Here is a 23,610-nt window from a genome sequence, read left to right as displayed (position 1 = left end):
ATGAGTGTCTCAACCCTTATTCAGTGGAGATCACTCTTGCGTTTGAGTCCGAAGGTCATGGATTTGTGCTTCACTCCAGAGACTTCATCACATAATCCAAGCTGACATTTTAGTTCGGGCCTGGGGGGAGTGCCGTCGTGACTTTCAAATGAGATGTCAACAGAGGCCCCATCTGTCCTCTCAAATGACTGTAAAAGATGTCCAGCCACTGTTTTAATTAGAGACGTGTGGTTCTCGTGATTAATACTGACCCTCTCATCTAATGGTAAATAATTAGATTTTGTACCTAGTTATGTTTTTTAATGTGAAATTTATGAGATTTTTCTGCCGCAGTTTGCCGCATGATAATCATGACTACACTTAAGATTTTCTTAACTTATTATGGAGTACTTAGTGGTGAGATAAGAGTATGAAACAGAATGTGAATTTGAGGTAAGATAGAAATAGAGAGAACTTTTAAAAACAGGCAAATGGGAGTTTCAGATGCAGCATTACATCAGATTAGTGAAAGGGCTGTGATTTCTCATGTTAATGTTTTTTGTACATAAAGGGGAATGCATATAGTATCCCATAATAATTTACATTATCTGCTGGGATCTATGAAAGGACTTTTCTATCCTATTCACAATAGTGGACTCCAGTGATATCTTGACATTAATTTTGTTCATCAATAATGATGAACAATGATACAGCCACTCCCCGATTTACATTGAGGGTTACTGCCGTGAATCCTTATGTAAGTCAGATTTTACGTTAGAATCACCATCCCCAGCGACTTCTGGCTGCGTCCAGGGCACTTTCTGCGGCACACGGCCTTCTTTGTAAGTACCGCCGCATTTGCTGACGAGTTCCATAAGATCATAAGTGATAGGAGCAGAATTCTACTCCGCCATTCAATCATGGCTGATCTATCTCTCCCTCCTAACCCCATTCTCCTGCCGTCTCCCCGTTGGTGTACTTCCTGTGGCGCTCGTCCTTCTGGAAAAGCTCCGCCACCGTTGTCAGCTTGTTGCCGATGTAAACTTGAAATTACAAACTGCACTAGGGACTGCAAGCCCGCACATCTTTGGGATGTGGGAGGAAACCAAAGCCCCCGGAGGAAACCCGCATGGTCACGGGGAGAACGTGCAAACTCTGGGGCTGGGGACAGAGAACAGAATTGTTCACGTAAGTATGAGTTTACATAAGTCGTCTATTGTGTAAGTCAGGGAATACCTGTGTTGACATCACTCTTTCATTGGGGCTTACTGTGAATATATCCACTAAAGTATATCGACCGCACTTCCAGTGACAACCCCATTGCTTTCAATTAAAGTGGGATCCAGACTAAGTGAACTAATTTCATCATTGAAATCTCAGCTTTCCCCTAATAACTGAAATGAGACAAATGCTCCACTTACATTTAAAAAGGATAAGAATAAAAAAAAACAGGGATTTATAGGCCTATTGCGGTAACAAAACTTGCATCGAAGGATTCTTCATGCACACTATGTAGCAATGTTACAAACTTTTGAGATTTTAAAAATCAAGTCTGCAATTTATCCCATCAGATAAAGTATAAAAAGAAGTTTAATTTGACACCTAATTCACTTTCATATCTCAAGTATTAAAAAAGTTATGGCCATTTTCATACTCGGAAATTAGCATCCCTAAAATCCCTATTGATTTTCTATGGACATAACAAAAAAGCTGTGATCGTGGACAGTCAAAAGCCCATAACTTTCTTAAAAATTAAGAGAACTGAATGAAATTTTCAGTTATCATAGATTGAAGCATTCTGAAACAAATATAAAACAATCTTACTTGGATGACCTGAAATTAACGCATATAATTAGTTGGTTACCCAATTGTAGCTAATTCCAAACTTCAATTACTAGATCTAAACATCCATCCATTTCTTAAGAAAAGATTAACATTTTTAAATAGCCTAAGTGTCCAAATAACATTCACAAAGAATTCACAATAAAACATGATTTTAAAATCTCATTTACATTATTTTATAGGCCAAATGGAAGGAATTTAGTGTTTAATTGCTGTAAATTAATGGCCATTTAAATCAGCTTTCGAGTGGGATCCTGTGGAACGCGCTGGTTTAGAACGTTCACATTGCGGTAGATTTGTACCCCCATATGCCCAGAAAAATACTGCGGGATTTAATGGGGCCCCAAATTAGCTACTCGCAACATAAAACTTTGTATAAAGGGATCTTAAGAAGCCCTTTTTAATGTAAAAATAAACAACCTACCTTCCGTTGTCCCCTGTATAAGATCCGTCCTGTTGTCGGCGGTCGCGAGTTTAGAGGTTAATTTTTAACTTACTATAATAATTAAATAAACCCTTTAAAAGTAAAAATAGCTCCAGCGAAAGAATCTCCCAGCAATTTTTCGTCACCAACTAACTAGGCTGAACAAGCTCGATTTGAACAGCTTAGGGAAAATCGCGTTTTAAACCCGCCCTCCTCTAAACGGCGCCAAAATCGCACACACGGGCTGGGACAGATCTGCAGCGACACTTAAGGTAGGTTTTGCAACATACCTACACTTTGATAGTTAAAGAGTTAAAATCAGTTAAATGTTGCCTGCAATTTGTCCTGGACCAGCCACATCAAAGCTATGATCAAGAAAGCACAAAAATGCCTCTACTCCCATTGAAAGCTCAGGAAACTTGGCATGTCTCCAACAGCCCTACAGATGTACCTTAGAAAACTGATGTACCTTCTCAGGATGTATCACAGCCTGGTTTGGGAAAAGCTCCATCCAAGATCGCAAGAAAGTGAAGAGAGTTGTGGACGTAGCCCAGACCATCCCGCACACCAACCTCCCTTCCATCGATTCCATCTACACTTCACGCTGCATTGGCAAGGCCGCCAGCATAAGCAAGCTCGAGTCACACTCCCTCTTCTCCCCCCTCTCATCAGGCAGGGGATACAAACATTTGAAAACACATACCCCCAGATTCAGGAACAGTTTTGTCCACCTGTTATCCAGCAACTAAACAGTCCTCTCCCTGACCTCCCATAACCTGATTGTAGACCTTTGAACTTTCTGTAATTGGATTTATCAAACTTCAATGTTATATCTTTGCTCTAAATGCTGTGTCCTTTATCCTTTATCTTGCACTGTGGACGGCTTGATTGTATTGATGGATAGCACACAAACAAAAGCTTTTCACTGTAACTCAGTACACGTGACAAAGCTAAGGCACAGGGAATGGAATATGGTCCAGAGGTTCACAATTACTTTTTTTTCTTCACCCGTTATGTATTATGTTTACATATTCTGTTGTGCTGCAGTAAGCAAGAATTTCATTATCCTATCTGGGACATATGACAATAAAACACTCTTGACTCCACACATTTGTACTTGTATCATAACCCACAACCAGAACAAGTGTATATTAGGTGCAATGAAGGAATAAGCCCACAATCTTGACAAGTATATTGCAATGCATGTAGGTCAGGTTGCAAGGAAACACAACTGCACTGTACTAGATTTTTAATGAAATTCTTTTGAGCCCTAGTTTCATAATGCTCAAATCCATAGAAATTCACAACCACTGTTAGGAGACTATAAGAAAAACAGAAAAATTTCAAGGGAAATTAATATAGAAGTAAGAGCACTGTGATATTCATGTGGGAGACATTGTTTGACCGCTATCTAATATACTATCTAATATGGTGGATCTGCTGCCTCACAATACCAGACTTGGGTTTAACCCTGGCCTCAAGTGCTGTCTGCATGGAGTTTGCATGTTCTCCCCATGACCATGCGGGTTTCCTCCGGGAGCTCTGGTTTCCTCCCATATCCCAAAGATGTGCGGGTTTGTAGGTTAATTGGCCTCTGTAAATTGCCCCAAGTGTGTTGGGAGTGGATGAGAAAGTGCGATAGCATAGAACTAGTGTGAACAAGTGATCGATGGTCAGTGTGGAAATGGTGGGCCGAAGGGCCTGTTTCCATGCTGTACCACTAAACTAAACTAACCTATTGTAACTTTGACCTCGAAAAGAAAATCGTAGACTGGATTCAAGTGAGATATCACAATTTTAGAAATCTCAAACCTACTCCCAAGCTATATATTCTTGAATTTAATGGATGCAAAATAAGGGACAAGCAGCCAAACCACTTGTGAATGAATGAATGAATGAATAGGTTTATTGACCAAGTATTCACATACAAGGAATTTGCCTTGGTGCTCCTCCCGCAAGTAACAACGTGACATACAGTGATAGTTAGGAATGACACATAAAACATTAAACATGAATAATAAATCATTATCATTTAAACATATGAAATAAAATACCAGAGCAAAAGGAGGCTACAGATTTTTGGTTATTGAGTAGAGCTACTACTCGTGGACAAAAAGCAGCTTTTATGTCTGGCTGTGGCAGCTTTGACAGTCCGGAGTCGCCTTCCAGAGGGAAGCGATTCAAAGAGTTTGTGGCCAGGGTGAGAGGGTTCAGAGATGACCCGCTCGCTTCCTGGCCCTTGCAATGTACAGTTCGCCAATGGAGGGAAGGTTGCAGCCAATAACCTTCTCAGCTGATCGGATGATTCGCTGCAGCCTCCGTATATCGTGCTTGGTGGCTGAACCAAACCAGACCATGATGGAGAAGGTGAGGACTGACTCTACAATGGCCGTATAGAATTGGACCATCATTGCCTATGGCAGATGTACTACCGAAGCTGATCGCCTCTTCCTTAAATAGACCCTGGCAACTGTAAGGGGATACGTTCAGGGAGAATGAATGTGTCCTCCACACAATTGCTTGTGAGCCAGAAGCAAGAATCCTTCTCCCTGTCCCACCCTCATCTATCAAGCCTTGCACCGTCCCTTGGATCCCATCTGCCCAGGTCATCAATGGAACAGCAATCAGAGAAATTGTTTCCTGTACACAGCTCTAGCAATAGTGGCATTGAATACATTAACGTTTCTTGCCATACATGTATTAAGGTCCATACCCACTTCAGCCCAGGACATTTGTCAACCATCTAAAACTGGTTTTAGGCAACGAGCATTTACTTTTACTTTAAGACTTTAGTCTTTAATGATGCAGCATGGAAACAGGCCCTTCAACCCACCGGGTCCATGCCGACCAGCGATCACAGCATACACTAGCACTATGCTACACAATAGGGACAATTTGCAATGTTATCGAAGCAAATTAACCTACAAACCCGTACGTCTTTGAGGTTGGGAGGAAACTGGAGCAACCGGAGAAAATCCACACGGTCACGGGGAGAATATACAAACTCCGCACAGACAGCACCCATAGTCAGGATCAAACCCAGGTCTCTGGCGCTGTAAAGCAGCTACTCTACTGCTGTGCCACCTAAATATGTTAAGATACAAAATGCCATCCAGTTAATGCAGAAGCAGATGACTGAACTACAACTTGCAGGCAACATCTGTCATAAAGTAAGGTTAATAAAAAACTTTGCAGTTTATTTTTGGGGTCTGGAAGAGCATGAGCATTCCGCCCATCTCCATAGCAGACTGTAAGATTGGCATCATCCACGATTGACTTTCCCCTTTCTCTGGCAGGGACTTCACTAAAGGCTGCATCAAAACTGTTTATAAGTAAATAAACTGTCTGCCTTCAGTAGTGGGATACAAGATACAAGATGACACCTGGGTGTCATGGTACACCAGTCATTGAAAGTAGGCATGCAGGTGCAGCAGGCAGTGAAGAAAGCGAATGGTATGTTAGCTTTCATAGCAAAAGGATTTGAGTATAGGAGCAGGGAGGTTCTACTGGGAGACCACACCTGGAGTATTGCGTACAGTTTTGGTCTCCAAATCTGAGGAAGGACATTATTGCCATAGAGGGAGTGCAGAGAAGGTTCACCAGACTGATTCCTGGGATGTCAGGACTGTCTTATGAAGAAAGACTGGATAGACTTGGTTTATACTCTCTAGAATTTAGGAGATTGAGAGGGGATCTTATAGAAACTTACAAAATTCTTAAGGGGTTGGACAGGCTAGATGCAGGAAGATTGCTCCCGATGTTGGGGAAGTCCAGGACAAGGGGTCACAGCTTAAGGATAAGGGGGAAATCCTTTAAAACCGAGATGAGAAGAACTTTTTTCACACAGAGAGTGGTGAATCTCTGGAACTCTCTGCCACAGAGGGTAGTCGAGGCCAGTTCATTGGCTATATTTAAGAGGGAGTTAGATGTGGCCCTTGTGGCTAAGGGGATCAGAGGGCATGGAGAGAAGGCAGGTACGGGATACTGAGTTGGATGATCAGCCATGATCATATTGAATGGCGGTGCAGGCTCGAAGGGCCGAATGGCCTACTCCTGCACCTAATTTCTATGTTTCTATGTTTCTAAGATACAAGATACAAGATACATTTATTTGTCACATGTGCCAGTTGTCACAGTGAAATGAGATAACCATACAGCCATACAATAAAAAATAAAGAACACAACACACGATAGAGTTAAACATAAAACATCCCCACACAGCAGAATCAAAGTTTCCCACTGTGAGGAAAGGCACCAAAGTCAGTCTCTTCCTCCAATAGTAACTTCACTATTTCCGCAAGCCTAGAATTTGAAGCGATTTAACCCTATTTATAGACTCAAAAAAATTGATTTCCGTAGAGTACATTGCACTATGATGATATCCTGGTGAAATTATCAGCTTCAGAAAATCGGACCAGTTCTGACCGCACCGCGACTTTTGATTTTAGTGCAGCATCGGCCGTTCATGTAAAGAAGTCATAGATTATGTCGTTCATTCCCTGCCAATGAACTGCTCTTTGACAGTTACAAACACACCTGCTGAGATTGCCAAGGCAACAGGCTTTAAAAGGCTTTAAAAGGTCTCCATTCTGACCAATCCACAGCACAATGTGTCAAAGCATTTACAAACCAGCTATTGTTTGGACCATCAACAATTATAGATTTCAGTGTAACCTGCTGTGATGTCTACACCTTGCCGTGACAATGGGGATATTCAGGATTCAGGCCCTGACCCAGCTCAGCAACGCATGGTGGAAAGTGTGGCCACACACAGGACATCACTGCACTACCCTCCCACTGAAATCTCCCCTCACCTCTACAGTGGCCTTTCAGGCAGCCAGTCATTTAATGACTAAAAACCTTCCCAATGACCAGTGTAGAAGCTGTGCCGAAGCTGCAAGTTAGTTTGGTTTAGTTGAGAGATAGGGTGTGGAAACAGGCATTTCGGCCCACTGAGTCCATGCAGACCAACAAACACCTGTACACTAGCATATCCTATACTCTAGGGCCAATTAACTTACAAACCTGCACGTCTTTGGAACATGGGAGGAAGTCGTCAAGTCAAGAGAGTTTATTGTCATGTCCCAGATAGGACAATGAAATTCTTGCATTGCTGCAGCACAACAGGATAATGTAGTCATAAATACAGATCAGATCAGTATGACCATATGCCATAGAATAGTAAGATTAAACGAGAACTTACCAGTTTGAAGTTTGATCTGTATTTTATGAGGAGTTAAGATGAGGGATTACGTGAAGAACCCGCTCAGTGCGCAGGCGCGGCATACTTCCAAGCAGCGGTGTGGAATCACAGATAGACACAGTTATTTGAAGTAAACATAGTAAAGATAAGGAGACATCAATTTATTAGTTTGATCCATATAATGAGGGTGGGAGCGGAGGGCACGTAATCCCTCATCGTAACTCCTCATAAAATACAGATCAAACTTCAAACTGGTAAGTTCTCGTTTAATCTTACTATTTTACTTCGGAGTCACGTGAGTGACTACGTGAAGACTTCAAAGCTCTGTGATTTCAAACCGTGTAACAGTTTTATTTCACTCACTGCCGAAGTTCTTGAGGGAGGAAGTGTTATCGTAATCAACCAATGAATCTATTTGTAGAAAAACACAATGGTATTTTTTAAACAATAACAACAAAGAATTAAATTGCTCCCCTGGGCTTAAATTAAATATTTGCAGTCCGTAATCTTGCTGCAAATAAAACAGGTTTTGCCAACGGCTTATAATAAAATTTCTGAATGGTCTTTTCCCCCCACCATCCTGCTGTAGCCAGGATGTGGTCTATAGGCATGTCCATTCTTTTAGCCGTCGACATGGATGCTGCCCTGGCGGAATAAAATTTGTACATGTTAGTGTTTATCCCAGCAGTTTTTGGTACCTGCTTGAGCCATCTCGCAATGGTTTGGCTCGTCACCCGACCATAAAGTTTTTATGACTGACCCACAAGGCTTTTCATCTCCCTCGAATATTTTGGTTGTGTCTATGTAGGATAGTAGGTGGGTCATGGCACATAACCGTGGTTCTGGTGGGTAAGCCCGGAATTCCACGACTGGATTAGGTGTTCCTGGTCTGCTCTGTTTGATCAGTCGCTGGATAACGACAGATCTGGTCTGGAGCTGTGATCATGTTGTCCAGTCGCAATAGGTGTAGTGACTGGACCCTCTGTGCAGATACAAGTGCCATCAACATGAGTGTTTTGAGCATAGATCGTTGTAGGTTAAGGGGTCTGGCTGGTGGCCATCTCCCTGAGGTATGTCAGGACCACACTGACATCCCATGTATGGGTGTACCTTGGTCTAGGGGTTAGAGTTGTAAATACCCTTCATTAGTTTGACCACCAGCAGATGGGACCCCATTGCCTGTTGTCCTGGAGCTGGTTTTAAATAGACAGGCATGGCTCTTCTAGCCGTGTTGATGGCTCTGTAGCTGAGTCCTTCATCGTGGTGAAGGTTCGCCAGGAATTCCAGTACGTTGGTAACTGTAGCGGTTGAGTAGGTGGTCCCTTTATCCAAGCAGTACTTCTCCCATTTATTGATGCTGGACAAGTGCTGTTTTTCAGTGGATGTTCGAAGGGATGCTGACATGGTGTCGATGGTTTGTTCTGATAATCCCAGTCCCAGAAGTGGTTTGTGCAGAATCTGCAACCCAGGAGCTTGATTTTCATGGCACGAGTGGCTTGTGCCCGACACTGGGTGTAAATAACTCTGGGTCACTGGGGATATCATCGGAGTTTCAACAACCATGTCATGGAGTTTTGGGAACCATGGCTGTGTAGGCCAGTCGGGTACTATCAAAATACCTGAAGCAGAGTCCATTTGTATTGTGCGTAGTCCCCAACTGATGAGGCAGAAGGGAGGAAATGCATAGAAGAAGAATTTCCCCAATCCAGCGCGAACGCATCTACCGCTGCTGCCTCAGGGTCTGGTTCCCAAGCGACATACATAGGTATCTGGTGATTTAGCCTTGATGCAAATAAATCGATATCTGGCGTGCCATATTGCATGATAACTTTGCAAATTATTTGGGGTTTAACATCCATTGTCATTAAATTTACGTGACCTGGTGTCTGCCACTGTATTTAGCTTACCTGGCAGGTAAGTTACTGATAGCCAACTATGTCTTTCGACACACCATTGCCAAATTGTGTTGACCAACTTGTCGCATGATACCGATTTTATGCCGCCCATATGGTTAACGTAGGCTGCCACCGTAGTATTATCTATTTGTGACCGTACATGCAAGTGATGCATATTTGTGCATATGGTTTTAAACCATAAAATTATGCCAAACATTTTGCCCACCACTGTAGTTATGATATTGCTTCAGTGGGTGACTTCAATGACACGATCATAATGACCTGTATGTCGTTTTGGTGCCTGTACCTTTGCTCTTTGTAAGTTTTGACAGTGCAAAGGTCTGAATTGTGTAGCCGGAAATGCAGCTACCATATTCCCAATTACTCTGTTACTTGTCGAATAGTTGGGAGTACGTGGACCATTAATTGTTGCATGATTGTGCCAATTCAACTGTTTTGTCTCTTGGCAAAGTTACAGTCACGTAGACTGAATTAATTGTGAAGCCCAAGTAGTCCATGATTGTGGATGGCTTCAACCTAGATTTATCTGGATGTAAGACAATCCCAGGGTTTCGAATAACTGTTTGGTAGCTGATACAGCTAACATAGTCAATTCCATGGTCTTGCCTATTTTCCCATTGGGTAACGCTTTAAATTGCCATAGCTGCCCCATCCAGGTAAATTTCAGGTATCTGCGATGATCCTTGTGAATGGTACTAAATTAGTAAACATCTTTAAGATCAATGCTTGCCATGAAGTATCCTTTGGAAATTAGTTGTTTGGCAGTAACAACCATTTCCATTTTGAAATGTATATACTTAACAACCATATTTAGTGAAGTTAAGTCAATGATGATGCGACATCCACCATCTTTTTCGGTTTAGTGACGAATATTTGATACGAATTCCAAGGGTTCATGTTTCCCATGATACCCTTTGTAATTAGTCTCACCAGTACAGCTTGTCCCTCTCGTTTCTTTAACGGAGAGGGAAAATACCCTCTGGGGTAAATGTTGAACTGGTGGCAATTTTTCTAGTATGAATTGTATTTTGTATCCACTAAGCCATTGAGTATATACTGATCACTTGTGATAGACTCCCGTGCTTCTTAAAACAGGTGTAATCTCCCCTGTTAGTATTAAGCCCCTATTTTGTATACGTTGGTAGGAACCAGACCCACCTACCTCCATGGTTATGGGTATTCTTCTGTTTCCTGCCGGTCCAACGAGTCTTGCACGTTGTCTGACGTGGTGGTGGTATTGGGGGGTGGCGCATTTTCCATGGGGCCTGCTCTGGGCCTTGGCCTGAAAGGCTTACGGGTTTGGCATGCAGGCCCCGAGCTTTCACCAGTACCATGAGGTGGACCCTCCTGGTGGACGCGTTAGAGGTACTGCTGACTGGTTTACGTGTGGTGCTCATTCCAGACCCTGCCCTCTTGCGCCGATATTTTGGACACTTCGTCCAGTTCTTGTGAGGTCGGCGTTCTTTGAGGGCAGGTTTTGTAACTTCCTGAGAAGTTGCGGAGCACTGCGAACAGTAGGTCAGGTGTTTTGCCATACTACCGTGACCCTCTGGAAGAGCATGCGAAAATGATAGCCGACGTCAGGGATATCAAATTCATTTTTTGATATTTTGGCTTTTTTAAAGTGATGCTCAATGTACCCTCCAATAATGGTGGCCACTTTGAGTAAATGCAATTTAGGGGAAGCGTGATGAACTCCAACGCCACATGACTACCTGTCTTGGACATTTTTGAAAGAACAGGTAGTAAGCTGGCCATCAGTTGAGACTGAAAAGCCATCTCGCTAGTGGTGGAGCCACATAGCGGCCACACCCAGCAGATCTTCCTCATGCTGTACCTCAAGCATACTCCCGATGTTGTTCAGCCAGTGACCCCTCTTCATGACCAGCCCAGCCCCTGGTCACCCCAAAGCTAACCACACTAAGGAGGAAGCGATGGGCAGTGCCTAGGCACTGTGGAGGGTATGCCTGAACCCCCAGCGAGACTGCCACTCACGTAGCGTGTCTCGCAGGAGCTCCTGCTCCAGGAGCCGCTCCAGCGGAAGCCACCGGCCGGATACCTCTTCGGATGGCTAAACATCCAGCCCGCAGCTCAGGCACTAGCGGGACTGGGCTCGGCGCGGTGATGGGGATAGCGGAGCGCCCGGTAATTGTTCCTACCGCCTTCTTCTAGAGCTTTCGTGCCTTGTAGTAGCGAGAGCACCCCTCAAGCAGCACGTCTCGCAGGCACCTGCTCCGAGAGCCGCTCCAGTGGCTCAAGCGGCTCTCTCTCCCCCCGTGCGGGTGGAGAGGTCCCGTCCGAAATCGGGAAACACCTGCCGGATGCCTCTTCGGGTGGCTATGCATCCAGCCCGCTGCTCAGGTACTAGCGGGCTGGGCTCGGCACGGTGTCGGGGAATAGCGGAACACCGGGTAAACGCTCCTACCGCCTGTTGCTGCCCCCCTCCCCGACGGAAACCGTTCCTCCTCGAACGGGGGACAGTTTTGTTCCAGAGTCCTTTTTCTCTGCCTGTAAAACACAAGCAGAAAAAGGCTCCCCTGTAAAAGAAACCCGACCTCAGGGTACTCACCTGACGGTCCGTTTCATTCTGTAGCGGGAGCGCCTAACTCCTGCTGCAGCCGCTGTTGCACTGCTGGCGTAATGCCGCGCCTGCGCACTGAGCGGGTTCTTCACGTAGTCACTCACGTGACTCTGAAGTAAAATATATATATATACACACACATCAGTAAACAGATAAAATGAAATAGATTGTTATAGTTCATAGTTTGTTTGAAGTTGAAGTTGAAGTTTGAAGGGGAACCCGGAGAAAACTTACTGTGAGAAGTGCAATACAGCTACCAGTCCGTAGATTCTGTTGCATTGGTGTCAATGGAACTACATTAGCATAGCAGGCAGCACATGTTCAGCAAAGGTGATCATATAGAATGTCTTCCATATATGTTTGTATTTGGATTTTCTATGAAAGACATTAAGAAGATTTATATTTATACACCACCTGTTTGGATGTTCCAAAGTAGGATTTGGGAAATAGATTCATATTTATGATGTGGGAAACTTTGACATTAATACTTCTTTACCTGTAATTTGAGAAACAGAGTTCATTTTAAGATTTCCTTCCTTAGACGTGTGTGCAATTTACAGTAGGAGGATATTATATCTGTTGAAATAACTCAGAGGGTCAGGCAGCATCTGTGGAAGGAATGGAAAAGTAATGTTTCAGGTCCATTTCTGAGACGGGTCTCAAACCAAAATGCCGTCTATCCATTCCTTCCACAACTGCTGCCTGACCTGTTGAGTTCCTCCAGCACTCGGTGTTTGACGCAAGATTCCAGCATCTGCCATTCCTTGTGTTTCTGAATGTTGTATCTGAGTGGTTTCATTCCCTGTCTGATGTACTTTATTCCCATCTTCCGAATGAGCATTTAGTCTTAGTGAACAAATTAGCTTTGTTTGACGTACAAGTATTGAGGTCGGTGCCAGCTGCTGAAACAGACATAGACTTGTATACTAGAGGATTATCAGACCTCGGGTCAACATCAGAGCAGGTCCATATTGATCCAGGTCATCTTTCTGTAATTGATCCAAAAACTATTATCTCTCTCGGTACTAAACCATTTAAAATAAAGTTGAAACCTCTTGATTTAGTTAATTTAAGGATCACAGAAATTTGTGCAAAATTGTGTGAATTGACAACATGAATTAATTTTACAGCCACTATTTAAACCATGCCTATTTAAAAATTCTAAACTATTTATGTGTAGGTGCGTAAAAAAATAGGTTACAGGTTCTACATACACATCTGGTACAAAAGCAGTCAGAATATTTACAAGGCATTTTTTACAAAATCATGGTGGCACAGCGGTAGAGTTGCTGCCTTACCGTGCCAGAGACCCAGGTTTGATCCTGAGTTCGGGTGCTGTCTGTATGGAGTTTGTACATTCTTCTTGTGACCATGTGGGTTTTCTCCAGGTGCTCCACTCCAAAGGCGTATAGGTTTGTAGGTTACTTGGCTTCTGTAAAAATTGTAAATAGTCCCTAGTGTAGGATAGTACTCGTGTAAGAGGGTGATCGCTTGTCGGCACGGACTCGGTGGGCTGAAGGGCCTGTTTCCACTCTGTATCTCTTAAGTCTAAAGTCGAAAGTCGAAAGATGACTTGCACATGAAGTGCCTGGGTCAATTTCTCAATGGCTCTTAATTGACCCAGAAGTGATCGGTAATGCAATCTAATGTGCTCTAGATAGGTTTTGTGTCCAAATCACGCACTGAAAATCAGGCAATAGGTTGAGTTTAGAAACAAGGTATTTCAATGTATCTTATGAACTTTAAGCTGAGAAAGATGTGACAAATTCATCCAATTCAAGATATTGACAGAAGTTCAGCAAAACAATAATTCTATTTATACCTTTCTTACCACAAAATTCAATAATGTTTTAGATTTCTGATTTCCAATTATGCCCCAATATAGGTCATGAATTTCTGCAATAGTTGTATTTATAGTATAGGACAGCATGGTGGCACAGCGGTGGAGTTGCTGCCTTAAAGCTTCAGAGACCTGGGTTAGAATCTGACTCCATATACTGTCTGTACAGAGTTTGTACTTTCTCCCTGTGACTGCGTGGGTTTTCTCTGGGTGCTCTGGTTTCATCCCACACTCCAAAGACATTTATAGGTTTATTGGTTAATTGGGTTTGGTAAATTGTCCCGACTGTATAGGATGGTGGTCGCTGGTCGACGCAGACTCGGTGGACCAAAGGGCCTGTTTGCGCTCACAATTTATGATTCTCACGATTAAAAGAACTAGAAAAAATACCTTCCCACTCCTCTGTGATCTCTCTGTAAGGCTTTATTCTGCAACCTGATGAGTGCCTATGTTTAGTACTACCTACAGAAGTACCTGGCACCAGTCAGAATTTCACATGGATGTAAGAGTAACTAGTCTGAATTAATTGACACTATTCCATCTCAGTCAAATCAAATAAGCATTAGTTTCGCAAACAATTTTTCATTTGTCTTACACCTGTCAATGGGATTGAAATTCTACTTCTGAATTGACATGGTTGTTTGCTTACAACCTATTAGTATTGATGAAGTTCACCTAGCATTGTCTTTATCCTCACCATGTCCCATGTTTGTTCTATCGAACTGTCCAGATCCATGAATACGATTCCCCAGTCAGACTTGGCAGGTGTGCCTTATATCATTGATTTCATTTAATTTAAGAACCTTTTATTCATGATCCATCTGTCTATAGTTACAATTCAAATCATTTTCCATTTGTACTCTCTCTCTCTCTCTTTCTCTCTTTCTCTCTCTCCCTCCCTCTCTTGAAAAATACAGTTTGGAGGCAGGCCCTTCGGCCCATCAAGTGCATGCTGACACCCGTTTACATAAATCAATCATTCTCACTAGTTCTATGTTGTCCCACTTTTTCATCCACTCCCTGCACTAAGTGTAATTTACAGAGGCCAATTAACTTACAAACCCACACGTCTCTGGGATGTGGGAGGAAACCCACGCAGAAGCAGGCAGAACGTGCAAGCTCCATACAGACAGCACCCCAGGTCAGGATCGAACCTGGATATCTGGCACTGAATCATCAGCTCCACCAGCTGTGCCACTGCTTTGCTGAGGAATTCCATCTCTCATGGACTTTATGTCATTCCAATGTTCTGCTGTAAGTTTCTTAGAGTCTAGCCATTAAAATTATCTTAGCCTCTCCCCATTCGCAGCAGTGGGACTGAATTACGTAAAATCTTTCCTTGCCCATTATCCTTCATTGCAAATGGTTGCAGAAGACAGTAGCATGGTGGCACAGGGGTAGAGTTTCTGCCTTACAGCGCTTGCAGGGCTGGAGACCCGGGTTTGATCCCGACTACAGGTGCTGTCTGGAGTTTGTGCATTCTCCCCGTGACCGCGTGGGTTTTCCCTGAGATCTTTGGTTTCCTCCCACACTCCAAAGACGTACAGGTATGTAGGTTAATTGGCCTGGTATAAATGTAAAATTGTCCCTAGTATGTGTAGGATAGTGTCTAATGTGTGGAGATCGCTGGACTCGGTGGGCCGAAGGGCCTGTTTCCGCACTATGTCTTCAAAACTAAAACTAAAAACTAGGAAGTTTAGCAGAATGCTACCTGGCTTGGAGAGCCATGAGCTATAAAGAGAGGTTGAACAAATGTGGAGCAATGGAAGCTGAGGGGACATCTGACAGACGTAGATAAAATAATGAGAGGGATAGATAAGGTAGACATTCAAAACCAAATACCAGAGGACGTGGCTTTAAGGTGAGAGTGACAAAGCTTAAAGGGGATATGCAGGCATATTTTTTTTACACGGAAAATGGTGGTCTCTGGAACCAGGGATGGCTGCATAGGAATATCAAACTAGTGAGCCACATGAGTAGCAAGGGTGCTTGATATGAGGATAGTTTGTGAGCATACCGAAAATAACACTAATAAATGTATGTTTAGACGCTGAGATTGTCAGAAGGGTTTTTGCACTGTTCATGTTTTGTACATATTTTTGAATAATTCTGAATCAAGTTTATTTTTGGAAAATAGAAAAAGGCAGCAGGCAGACACGGTGGTGGCATTAGATAGGTACATGAATATGCAGGGAATGGAGGGACATGGATCACGTACAGGCGGTGGATTAATCGAAGGTAGATAAAAATGCTGGAGAAACTCAACGGGTGAGGCAGCATCAATGGAAAGAATAGGCGACGTTTCGGGTCGAGACCCTTCTGCAGGCGGTGGAGATCAGTTTAACCTGACATCCCTGAATGGCCACTCCCTCTTCTCCCCTCTCCCATAGGGCAAATGATACAGAAGTGTGAATACATCCAGATTCAGGGACAGTTTCTTCCCAACTGTTATGAGGCAACTGAATCATCCTAACACAACTAGAGAGCAGTCCTGAACTATTATCTTGGTGACCAACAGACTTTGATCGGACTTTACTGGCTTTACCTTGCACTAAACGTTATTCCCATATCATGTATCTACGCACTGTAAATGGCTCGATTGTAATCATGTATTGTGTTTCCACTGGCTGGCTAGCACACAACAAATGTTTTTCACTGTACCTCGGTACAGATGACGATAAACTAAACATTTCATCAACTAAACTGAACATAATCATTTTCAGCAAAGGCATTGTGGACTGAAAGGCCTGTTCCTGAGCTGTATTGCTCTATGTTCATGAGAATTTTAATACAAACTAGACTAAGTAGGACCCGTTGGGTCCCAGCTTCACACGGGAGGGCTGGTCCCACAACACAATATTCCACCTCTCCACCAATTCCAAGATTGCTGGCCAGTGTGGGGGGAGGGGGGGGGGGGCGGAGGCTTTCTGGAGTGCTAGCATGGGTGTTGTGGGTCCAAGGGACTGGTTTTCAGATGGCTAGTATGGACATTGTGGGCCGAATGGATTCTTGGGCTGGCAGCTCAGTCACTCAGGCCTAGCACCTCAGTAACTCAAGCCTGGCCGGCTAGCAGCTCAGAAACTGCCAAAAATTCTGCCGAAAACAGGTGAGAGACTGTGAGAGAGAAGGGGGAGAGGGTGGACATTCAATTTTAGACATTTTCATCTTTTTTTACAGTTGCAAAAGGTACACAGTTACAAAAGGCACACAGTTGCAAAAGGCACAGTTTAAAAACACATAAAGGACACTCACAGGTCAGTATTCTCAGTGTTCTGTAGATTTCCAGCTCAGACTGAGAGTTGTGACCCTATACCTCCCCCATCTTGCAGAGACTGAGCCACGCCCACAATTCCGGGTTTTATAGCTACTCCCCGTCCCACCGGAAGGGGCGTGTCTTTTATCTTTCATCGATGGGAAAAATCCTCTGGCCCTGTCAGCTGGAGGGGGACTCTGAGTAAGGTTGCCAAAAATCACAGCCGTAAGTGGTCGTGTTTTTTCTAAAATCAGTGCAAACAGGAAGTGGTCAAGTTTAGACTTTTAATTATACAGATAAAGGAAATATGGAGCTTCATAAAAATCTCGCAATATCCATGAAACTGTTGGATTATGATGAAGACTGGTTCCCTACAGGAAAGTACTGTGCTGTCCTTTTCTAGATTGCACTCTGTGGGAACACGGACTCAATGCTGTGTTCGATTCTTCATCACGCTGCACTAACCCTGCCTGTCACTCAGTTCAGGGGCAATTGATAGGGTCCTGACCCGAAACATCGAGGAACATGTCCTGAACTTGCAACAACAGAGGAAGATAGATTTGAAGCCAAGTGACATAAATAACTGCAGATACTGGAATCTTGAGCAAAGCATAAAGTGCTGGAGGCATCAACTGTGCAGGGAATGGACAGATGGCAGAGGATGAGGGGTGATCATACAGAGGTGTACAAAATCATGAGAGTAGATCAAGTAAATGCACAGTCTTTTGCCCAGAGTATGCGAATCGAGAACTGGATGACATGGGTTTAAGGTGGGGGGGGGGGGGGAAAGATTTAATAAGTAACTTTTTAAGTAATTGGTGACTTTTTTACACAAAGGGGAGTGGGTGTTTAGATCGAGCTGCCGGAGCAGGTGGTTGATGCAGGTACATCACAACATTTAAGAAACATTTGGACAGGTGCATGGATAGGATAGGTTTAAAGGGATATGAGCCAATGACAGGCAGGTGGGACTAGTGTAGATGGGACATGTTGGTCAGCATGGGCAAGTTAGGCTGAAGGGCCTCTTTCTGTATATCTTTATGATAAGGCATTTTGGAATGGGAGCCTTCTCCGTCTGCCCATTCCATCCACAGATGCTACTTGACCTGCTGAGTCCCTCCAGCGGTTTGTTTTTGATTGCACTGTGGGTTCTGTGCTGTCAGCCAAACCCATCATTACCAATATTCCATGTGTGAAGACATTTTTAAAAATCACGATTGTGTCAGGGAAGACTGAATCCAGCACTTTGTGTTAAACAGGAAATTATATTTTTTATGACTATATTTCACCAAAGTGCTGCTTTCAAATTAAGCAGTTCCCAGTAATTACGATAAGTCATCCTTGTTTACTTTCTTCATGTTTAAAATGTTTATGTTTTGACAACTGAAGATATTGTGCCTGACAGCACAAGTACAAAGAACATATGCAGAACAATATATCACAGGAACACAATGTCTGTGCCGAACATGACACCAAGTTGAAATAATTTCTATTAGGAATTTCAATGAGGAATTAAATAAACTTAACATTAGTTGATATAACCTGCTAAAATAATGCATTAAGCTCTCTTTTTTACATTTTTCAATAATGGTTTAGAGTTTAGCTGATTATTGTCACATGCACTGAGGTACAGCTTGATAAACATAAAGAAACAGTACGAAACTCCAAAAGACACAAGGGAATTAAATAAACTATAAGCAGGAAGCAGGAAACTGGAGAGGATGTTAATAAGGTGATTGACAGTCTCTTTAAATAGAAGTTATTCTATGTTTCTATGTTTCTAAGTTGCTTTCTGAGATATTGAGACTGAAATAAATAATGGAAGTTTATTTTATATATAAGGATATTATATGTATCTAAGAATTATTATTTATATATGAAATATATCATAATATCTATCTATCTATATACTATTAAAACTCTCGTGCCATCCGACCGGCTGCCGTCCGGCTGCCTGTCTGCCTTTTGATTCGTTGACTTTCTGCCTTTTGATTTGTTGACGGCTGCTCCTTCCTATCAGCTTCCAACACACTTCGAAACAGCTTCCAACACACTTCGAAACAAACTTGCAAGACAGGAACACTCTGAACCTTTCACTGCTGCAGCAGGCAGGGGAGGTGCAATTGGATTTTTTTTAATCCACTGCTGAGGGAGGCAGGGGAGTGCTGGAATCTTACATTTGGGAACGGCTTCAGTTCCATTGGAGGAGACGAGTGCATGGTGGAATATTGGGTTGGGGGATCACACCATTGGGGGAGCAGACCCAACGGGTCTGCACTTGGTCTAGTATATATTTATATATGAAATATATCATAATATCTATCTATATATTATTAAAACTCTGTGCCTGCCGCCTGCCGTCTGGCTGGCTGCCTGTCTGCCTTTTGATTCGTTCCCAATACTCGCAGATGTCCAATCGGAATGGCCGATGCTCGCAGATGTCCAATCGGAATGGCCGATGCTCGCAGATGTCCAATCGGAATCTGCCGGCTGCATTTCTTCCTTTGATTCATTGCCACGCCGAATCCAGACGCTCAATCTCCGACATCATTTCCATTTCGCTAGAGATTTCGCTCTTCTTTCTAAGTATCCGCTCCTCATTACATTTCGTCGTCTTTAAGTACACGATTTTAATCAAATCCTTCTCCCCCCCCCCCCCCCACTCACTCATGTTGTCGCCTCCTGCTGGCCAGCGACCATAAAGGCTGCTGGCGCCCGCATCTCAACCTCAAGAGACGCCATTTAAAAACGGCCTTTCGGGGACGGCTTTACTTCGACGACCACGTCTCCCGTGGGGCCTACGGGTAGGGAACGGCTGCGTTGGGGGATTATACTTTTAAAACTCTATGTGTGGGGGTGCTTGGTGTGTGTGATGTCACCCCGCCCCCCCCCGCAATCGCACGTTGGGGAAACGGACCCGACTTCGAGGACCACGTCTCCCGTGGGGGCTACAGGTAGGGAACGGCTGCGTTGGGGGAGCAGACCCAACGGGTCTGCCATTGGTCTAGTGTTATATATAGGGGTATTATATCAATAATATATTCATGATATGAATAACACTGTACGGGGCAATAAAAGACCTTTGAAAGCTTTGATATATTTAGTTTTGTTTAATGTCATGTGTACCAAGGTACAGTGAAAAGCTTTTTTGTTGCCTGCTATCCAGTCAGCGGAAAGACTACATATGATTACAATCAAGCCGTCCACAGTGTACAGATAGATACAGGATAAAAGGAATAAAATTTGGTGCTAAATAAAGTCCAGTAAAGTCGGATTAAATATAGTCTGAGGTTCTTCAAGATGGTAAGTCAGGATCACTATCTTGTTGGTGATAAAATGGTACAACAGCTGGGAAGAAACTGTCCCTGAATGTGGAGAGTTTGTTTTCACACTTCTAGCCTGATGGGAGAGGGGAGAAGAGGGAGTGAGACTGGTGAGACTTGTCTTTGATTATGCTGGAATGCTTCCCGAGACAGTGTGGTGTGGATGGAGTTGGTTTGCATGATGTGTTGGTTTAAGCTACATTATACTGCTGGACTCCCTGGACAAATCACCAAGAATTATGTTTTTATTTACCGGATAATGAGAGAGAAAAAATATGATGCTCGATAATATGAAACAAAATTATTGAATTTACAATCAAATTCAAAATGGGATCTCCCCATTCACTGCTTTTATAAACAAATTATGTTATGTTAGCGGCACGGTGGCGCAACGGTAGAGTTGCTGACTTACAGCGCTTACAGCATCAGAGACCCCGGTGCGATCCTGACTACGGGTGCTGTCCGTATGGAGTTTGTAAGTTCTCCCCGTGGCCTGCGTGGGTTTACTCCAAGAACTTTGGTTTCCTCCCATACCTTACAGGTTTGTAGGTTAATTGGCTTGGTGTAAATGTAAAAATTGTTCCTAGTGTAGGATAGTGTTAATATGCGGGGAACGCTGGTCGGTGCGGCTTGGTGGGCCGAAGGGCCTGTTTCCACGCTGTATCTCTAAACTAAACTTAACTAAACATTAACAAAAATCTAAATGTTCTGATGACCCCTTTTTTGTTTCTTGACAGGTTATAAAAGACAGAATAATGGACATGATTAGTTTCAAGAAAGGAGAGGAAGAGGCCAGTCACGATGACAATGTGGTGACGCTCTCTGTGAATCTGGACGAGCCTCTCAAACAGGACACAAGCTCTTCCCAGCTGAACTAAATGTGCCATGAGTCTGCCAGACTCTTTCGAAGAAAACTGTGTCGTTATTACACACATAACAGATTCTGTTGAAAGCCTAATTAATGCTTTATTGGCAAGATGAAGACTTGTAAGATATTCCTCGTAAGATAAGCTGTGAAACTTTCCAGGCAAGAAGAGGCTTCCTTTCAGATTTGGAAAGCACATAAAGAATTCCTTCTTGTCTGGAGGGCATTGTACCCAGTCGGCAGTCTTGGCATTTAGTCATTCAATGCCTCACGTGCTCCAAAAATGGCAGTGGTTAATTAAGAAAACAGTGTGTGTGTTTTTTCAACAACAAAACCAAAACCCCGAGTAGATGTGCTTATGATGGAGGTAATTGCTGGTAACGTCACTTCTTGGTTTCTTTCCTTCACATGTGAGCTTGTGTCACTTTGTTTTGCATTACGTAGCGTGCACCCACAATAGACATCCCCTAGGTTAGTCATGGTGGTAGCCAACAGCAATGGAATGTAGGCCAGCTTTGCCCATGCAGTGTCAAATCTTGTCCAGCTTCACCATATATGCGCATCACTTTATTCTTTACACCGTCACCCTTCAGTTCTGCAGGTAACATTCACGGGAAATGGACACTAGAACTGAAAATTGATACAAGAAGCTGGAGTAACTCAGCGGGTCGGACAGCATCTCTGGAGAAAAGGAACAGGTGGTGTTTCGGGTGTAAACCAGCATCTATGTCTATCTTTGATTTAAACCAGCATCTGCAGTTCCTTCCTACATCAGAACTGAAACGCCAGGTTCAATTTCGATTTCAATTCAGATGTCCCATTCCTACTGGTTCACTTCCGTGACTGAGAAATATCCGTTTTAACAGCATTTACTAATACAGAGCAATTACTCGTTTGTCCTCCCCCCCCCCCCCCCTGCTTGGTGCAAATCATGGCACTGCATTGAATTTGTGGACTGGTTGAAAGAATTCTCCATGAGTAACGTCACATAGATTAGAAATGGATTGAAACCTATTAACAAGGGAGTGTTTCGTAGCCAAGCACCGAATCATCTTCTTATCACAGTTCCAGATGAGGTGCAAAGTGTTTTATCAAATCTAAGCAGCAACAAATGCTGAGATCCCCACTACAACGGCAATCACGAGGGCTGGGAATAAATATTCCCAGAGTGACCTTTAAGGAAATATCAATTTACTGAAATAATCCATATTATAGCAACGGCGCTAAAAGCTCTTCACTCACAATGGAGTTAGCGGCATTGTAATGGCAGCCAAGTATGAAGTATTGAGTGCTCTTGTGTAAAAGATACAACTATTATTGTTAAATGGTAAGAAAATGTTCTGTTTCAAGTCAGGTTACAGTGCGACAGTGAGGGAAAGTTTCTTATTCTAAATTGTTAAATCATTCGTTTATACAAACCTATATCTTTCAGCAGTGAATTCCTGGAACAACATTGGCTGGCACTGACGTTTGCTCATACAAATTTTATTTCTTTGTGTACCTAGAAGAAATGTGGATGTGTGTCTTGAATAGAAAGTATATAAAATGGTTACAGCCCAACAAACTTCAGTCCTGCAAGTTGTTCTTTGCAACGCCCAAATTGCAGATGTCCTCTGACCTTACATGCAGAGATGTTTCTGGTGCTAAATGCTAGTAAAACATAGGCTATAATTATTTTTCAGACTCTTTGTGAATCTAGTGTTCGTGATATTAATGAAAGAGCACATACTATTTTACTCAATTGATTTGTCCACCATTTTAGTTCGTCATTTTAATTTAAACCTGCAGTAATTTCTCCTCTTGGCCAATATCCATTGACTAAGCTTGTGCCACTTTATCAACATTTTACTTTAATATAGAAATGTTGCATTACTTTGTGTATTGGCGAAAGCCAGCATTGGGTCACGGCATCAAAGCATCAAAGTGTGGGGCGCAGCTGATCATCCCTGGTCCATCATTTTCATATGTTCATTTGTAAATATTTGTAAATGTCAGCCAGATAATTAAAGGATTTAAATGAAGTTGTGTGGAACTTGTGTAAGTTGCGGACTCTAAGAGTGTTGGTTTTTCATAATGTGTCCAATTTAAAAAAAGATACACAGAAGTTGATTTAACAACAGGATTTTGCCTTTAATCTTGTGGAGTCACTTTTTCATACCACCTCCAAGAAGTGCTTTGAATTTCTAGCCGATAGATGGATAATAGACCAAAGTGACACTGACTGCGTCAAACATTTACTGTAGGTCCTGGTATTTACTGGGCCAAAATTCCCAAGCATAGTGGTGGAGGGAATTCTGTCCATGGACACTGGAGTTTTATCCAGAAAAGATGTCAGGGCTCTGGAACAGGTAAGACTTTTGCAGGAGATAGGCACCAAATGCTGG

The 23,610-nt window shown here is 43.0% G+C and overlaps 1 protein-coding gene across 1 annotated transcript in view; it reads left to right on the top strand.

The window, feature by feature from the left end:
- LOC116982065 (acid-sensing ion channel 2-like) overlaps positions 1-23,247 on the top strand; it is a 441,144-nt gene extending 417,897 nt beyond the window's left edge. Inside the window, exon 9 of the mRNA XM_033035350.1 lies at positions 21,099-23,247. Within this exon, the coding sequence (XP_032891241.1) occupies positions 21,099-21,239 (141 nt within the window). The 3' untranslated portion in view covers positions 21,240-23,247. The remainder of the gene's footprint in view (positions 1-21,098) is intronic.
- Positions 23,248-23,610: the final 363 nt, after the last annotated feature.

Source organism: Amblyraja radiata, chromosome 16 (genome assembly GCF_010909765.2).
Source record: "Amblyraja radiata isolate CabotCenter1 chromosome 16, sAmbRad1.1.pri, whole genome shotgun sequence".
NCBI classification, from domain to species: Eukaryota; Metazoa; Chordata; class Chondrichthyes; order Rajiformes; family Rajidae; genus Amblyraja; species Amblyraja radiata.
This window is presented reverse-complemented; position numbering and strand designations above follow the sequence as displayed.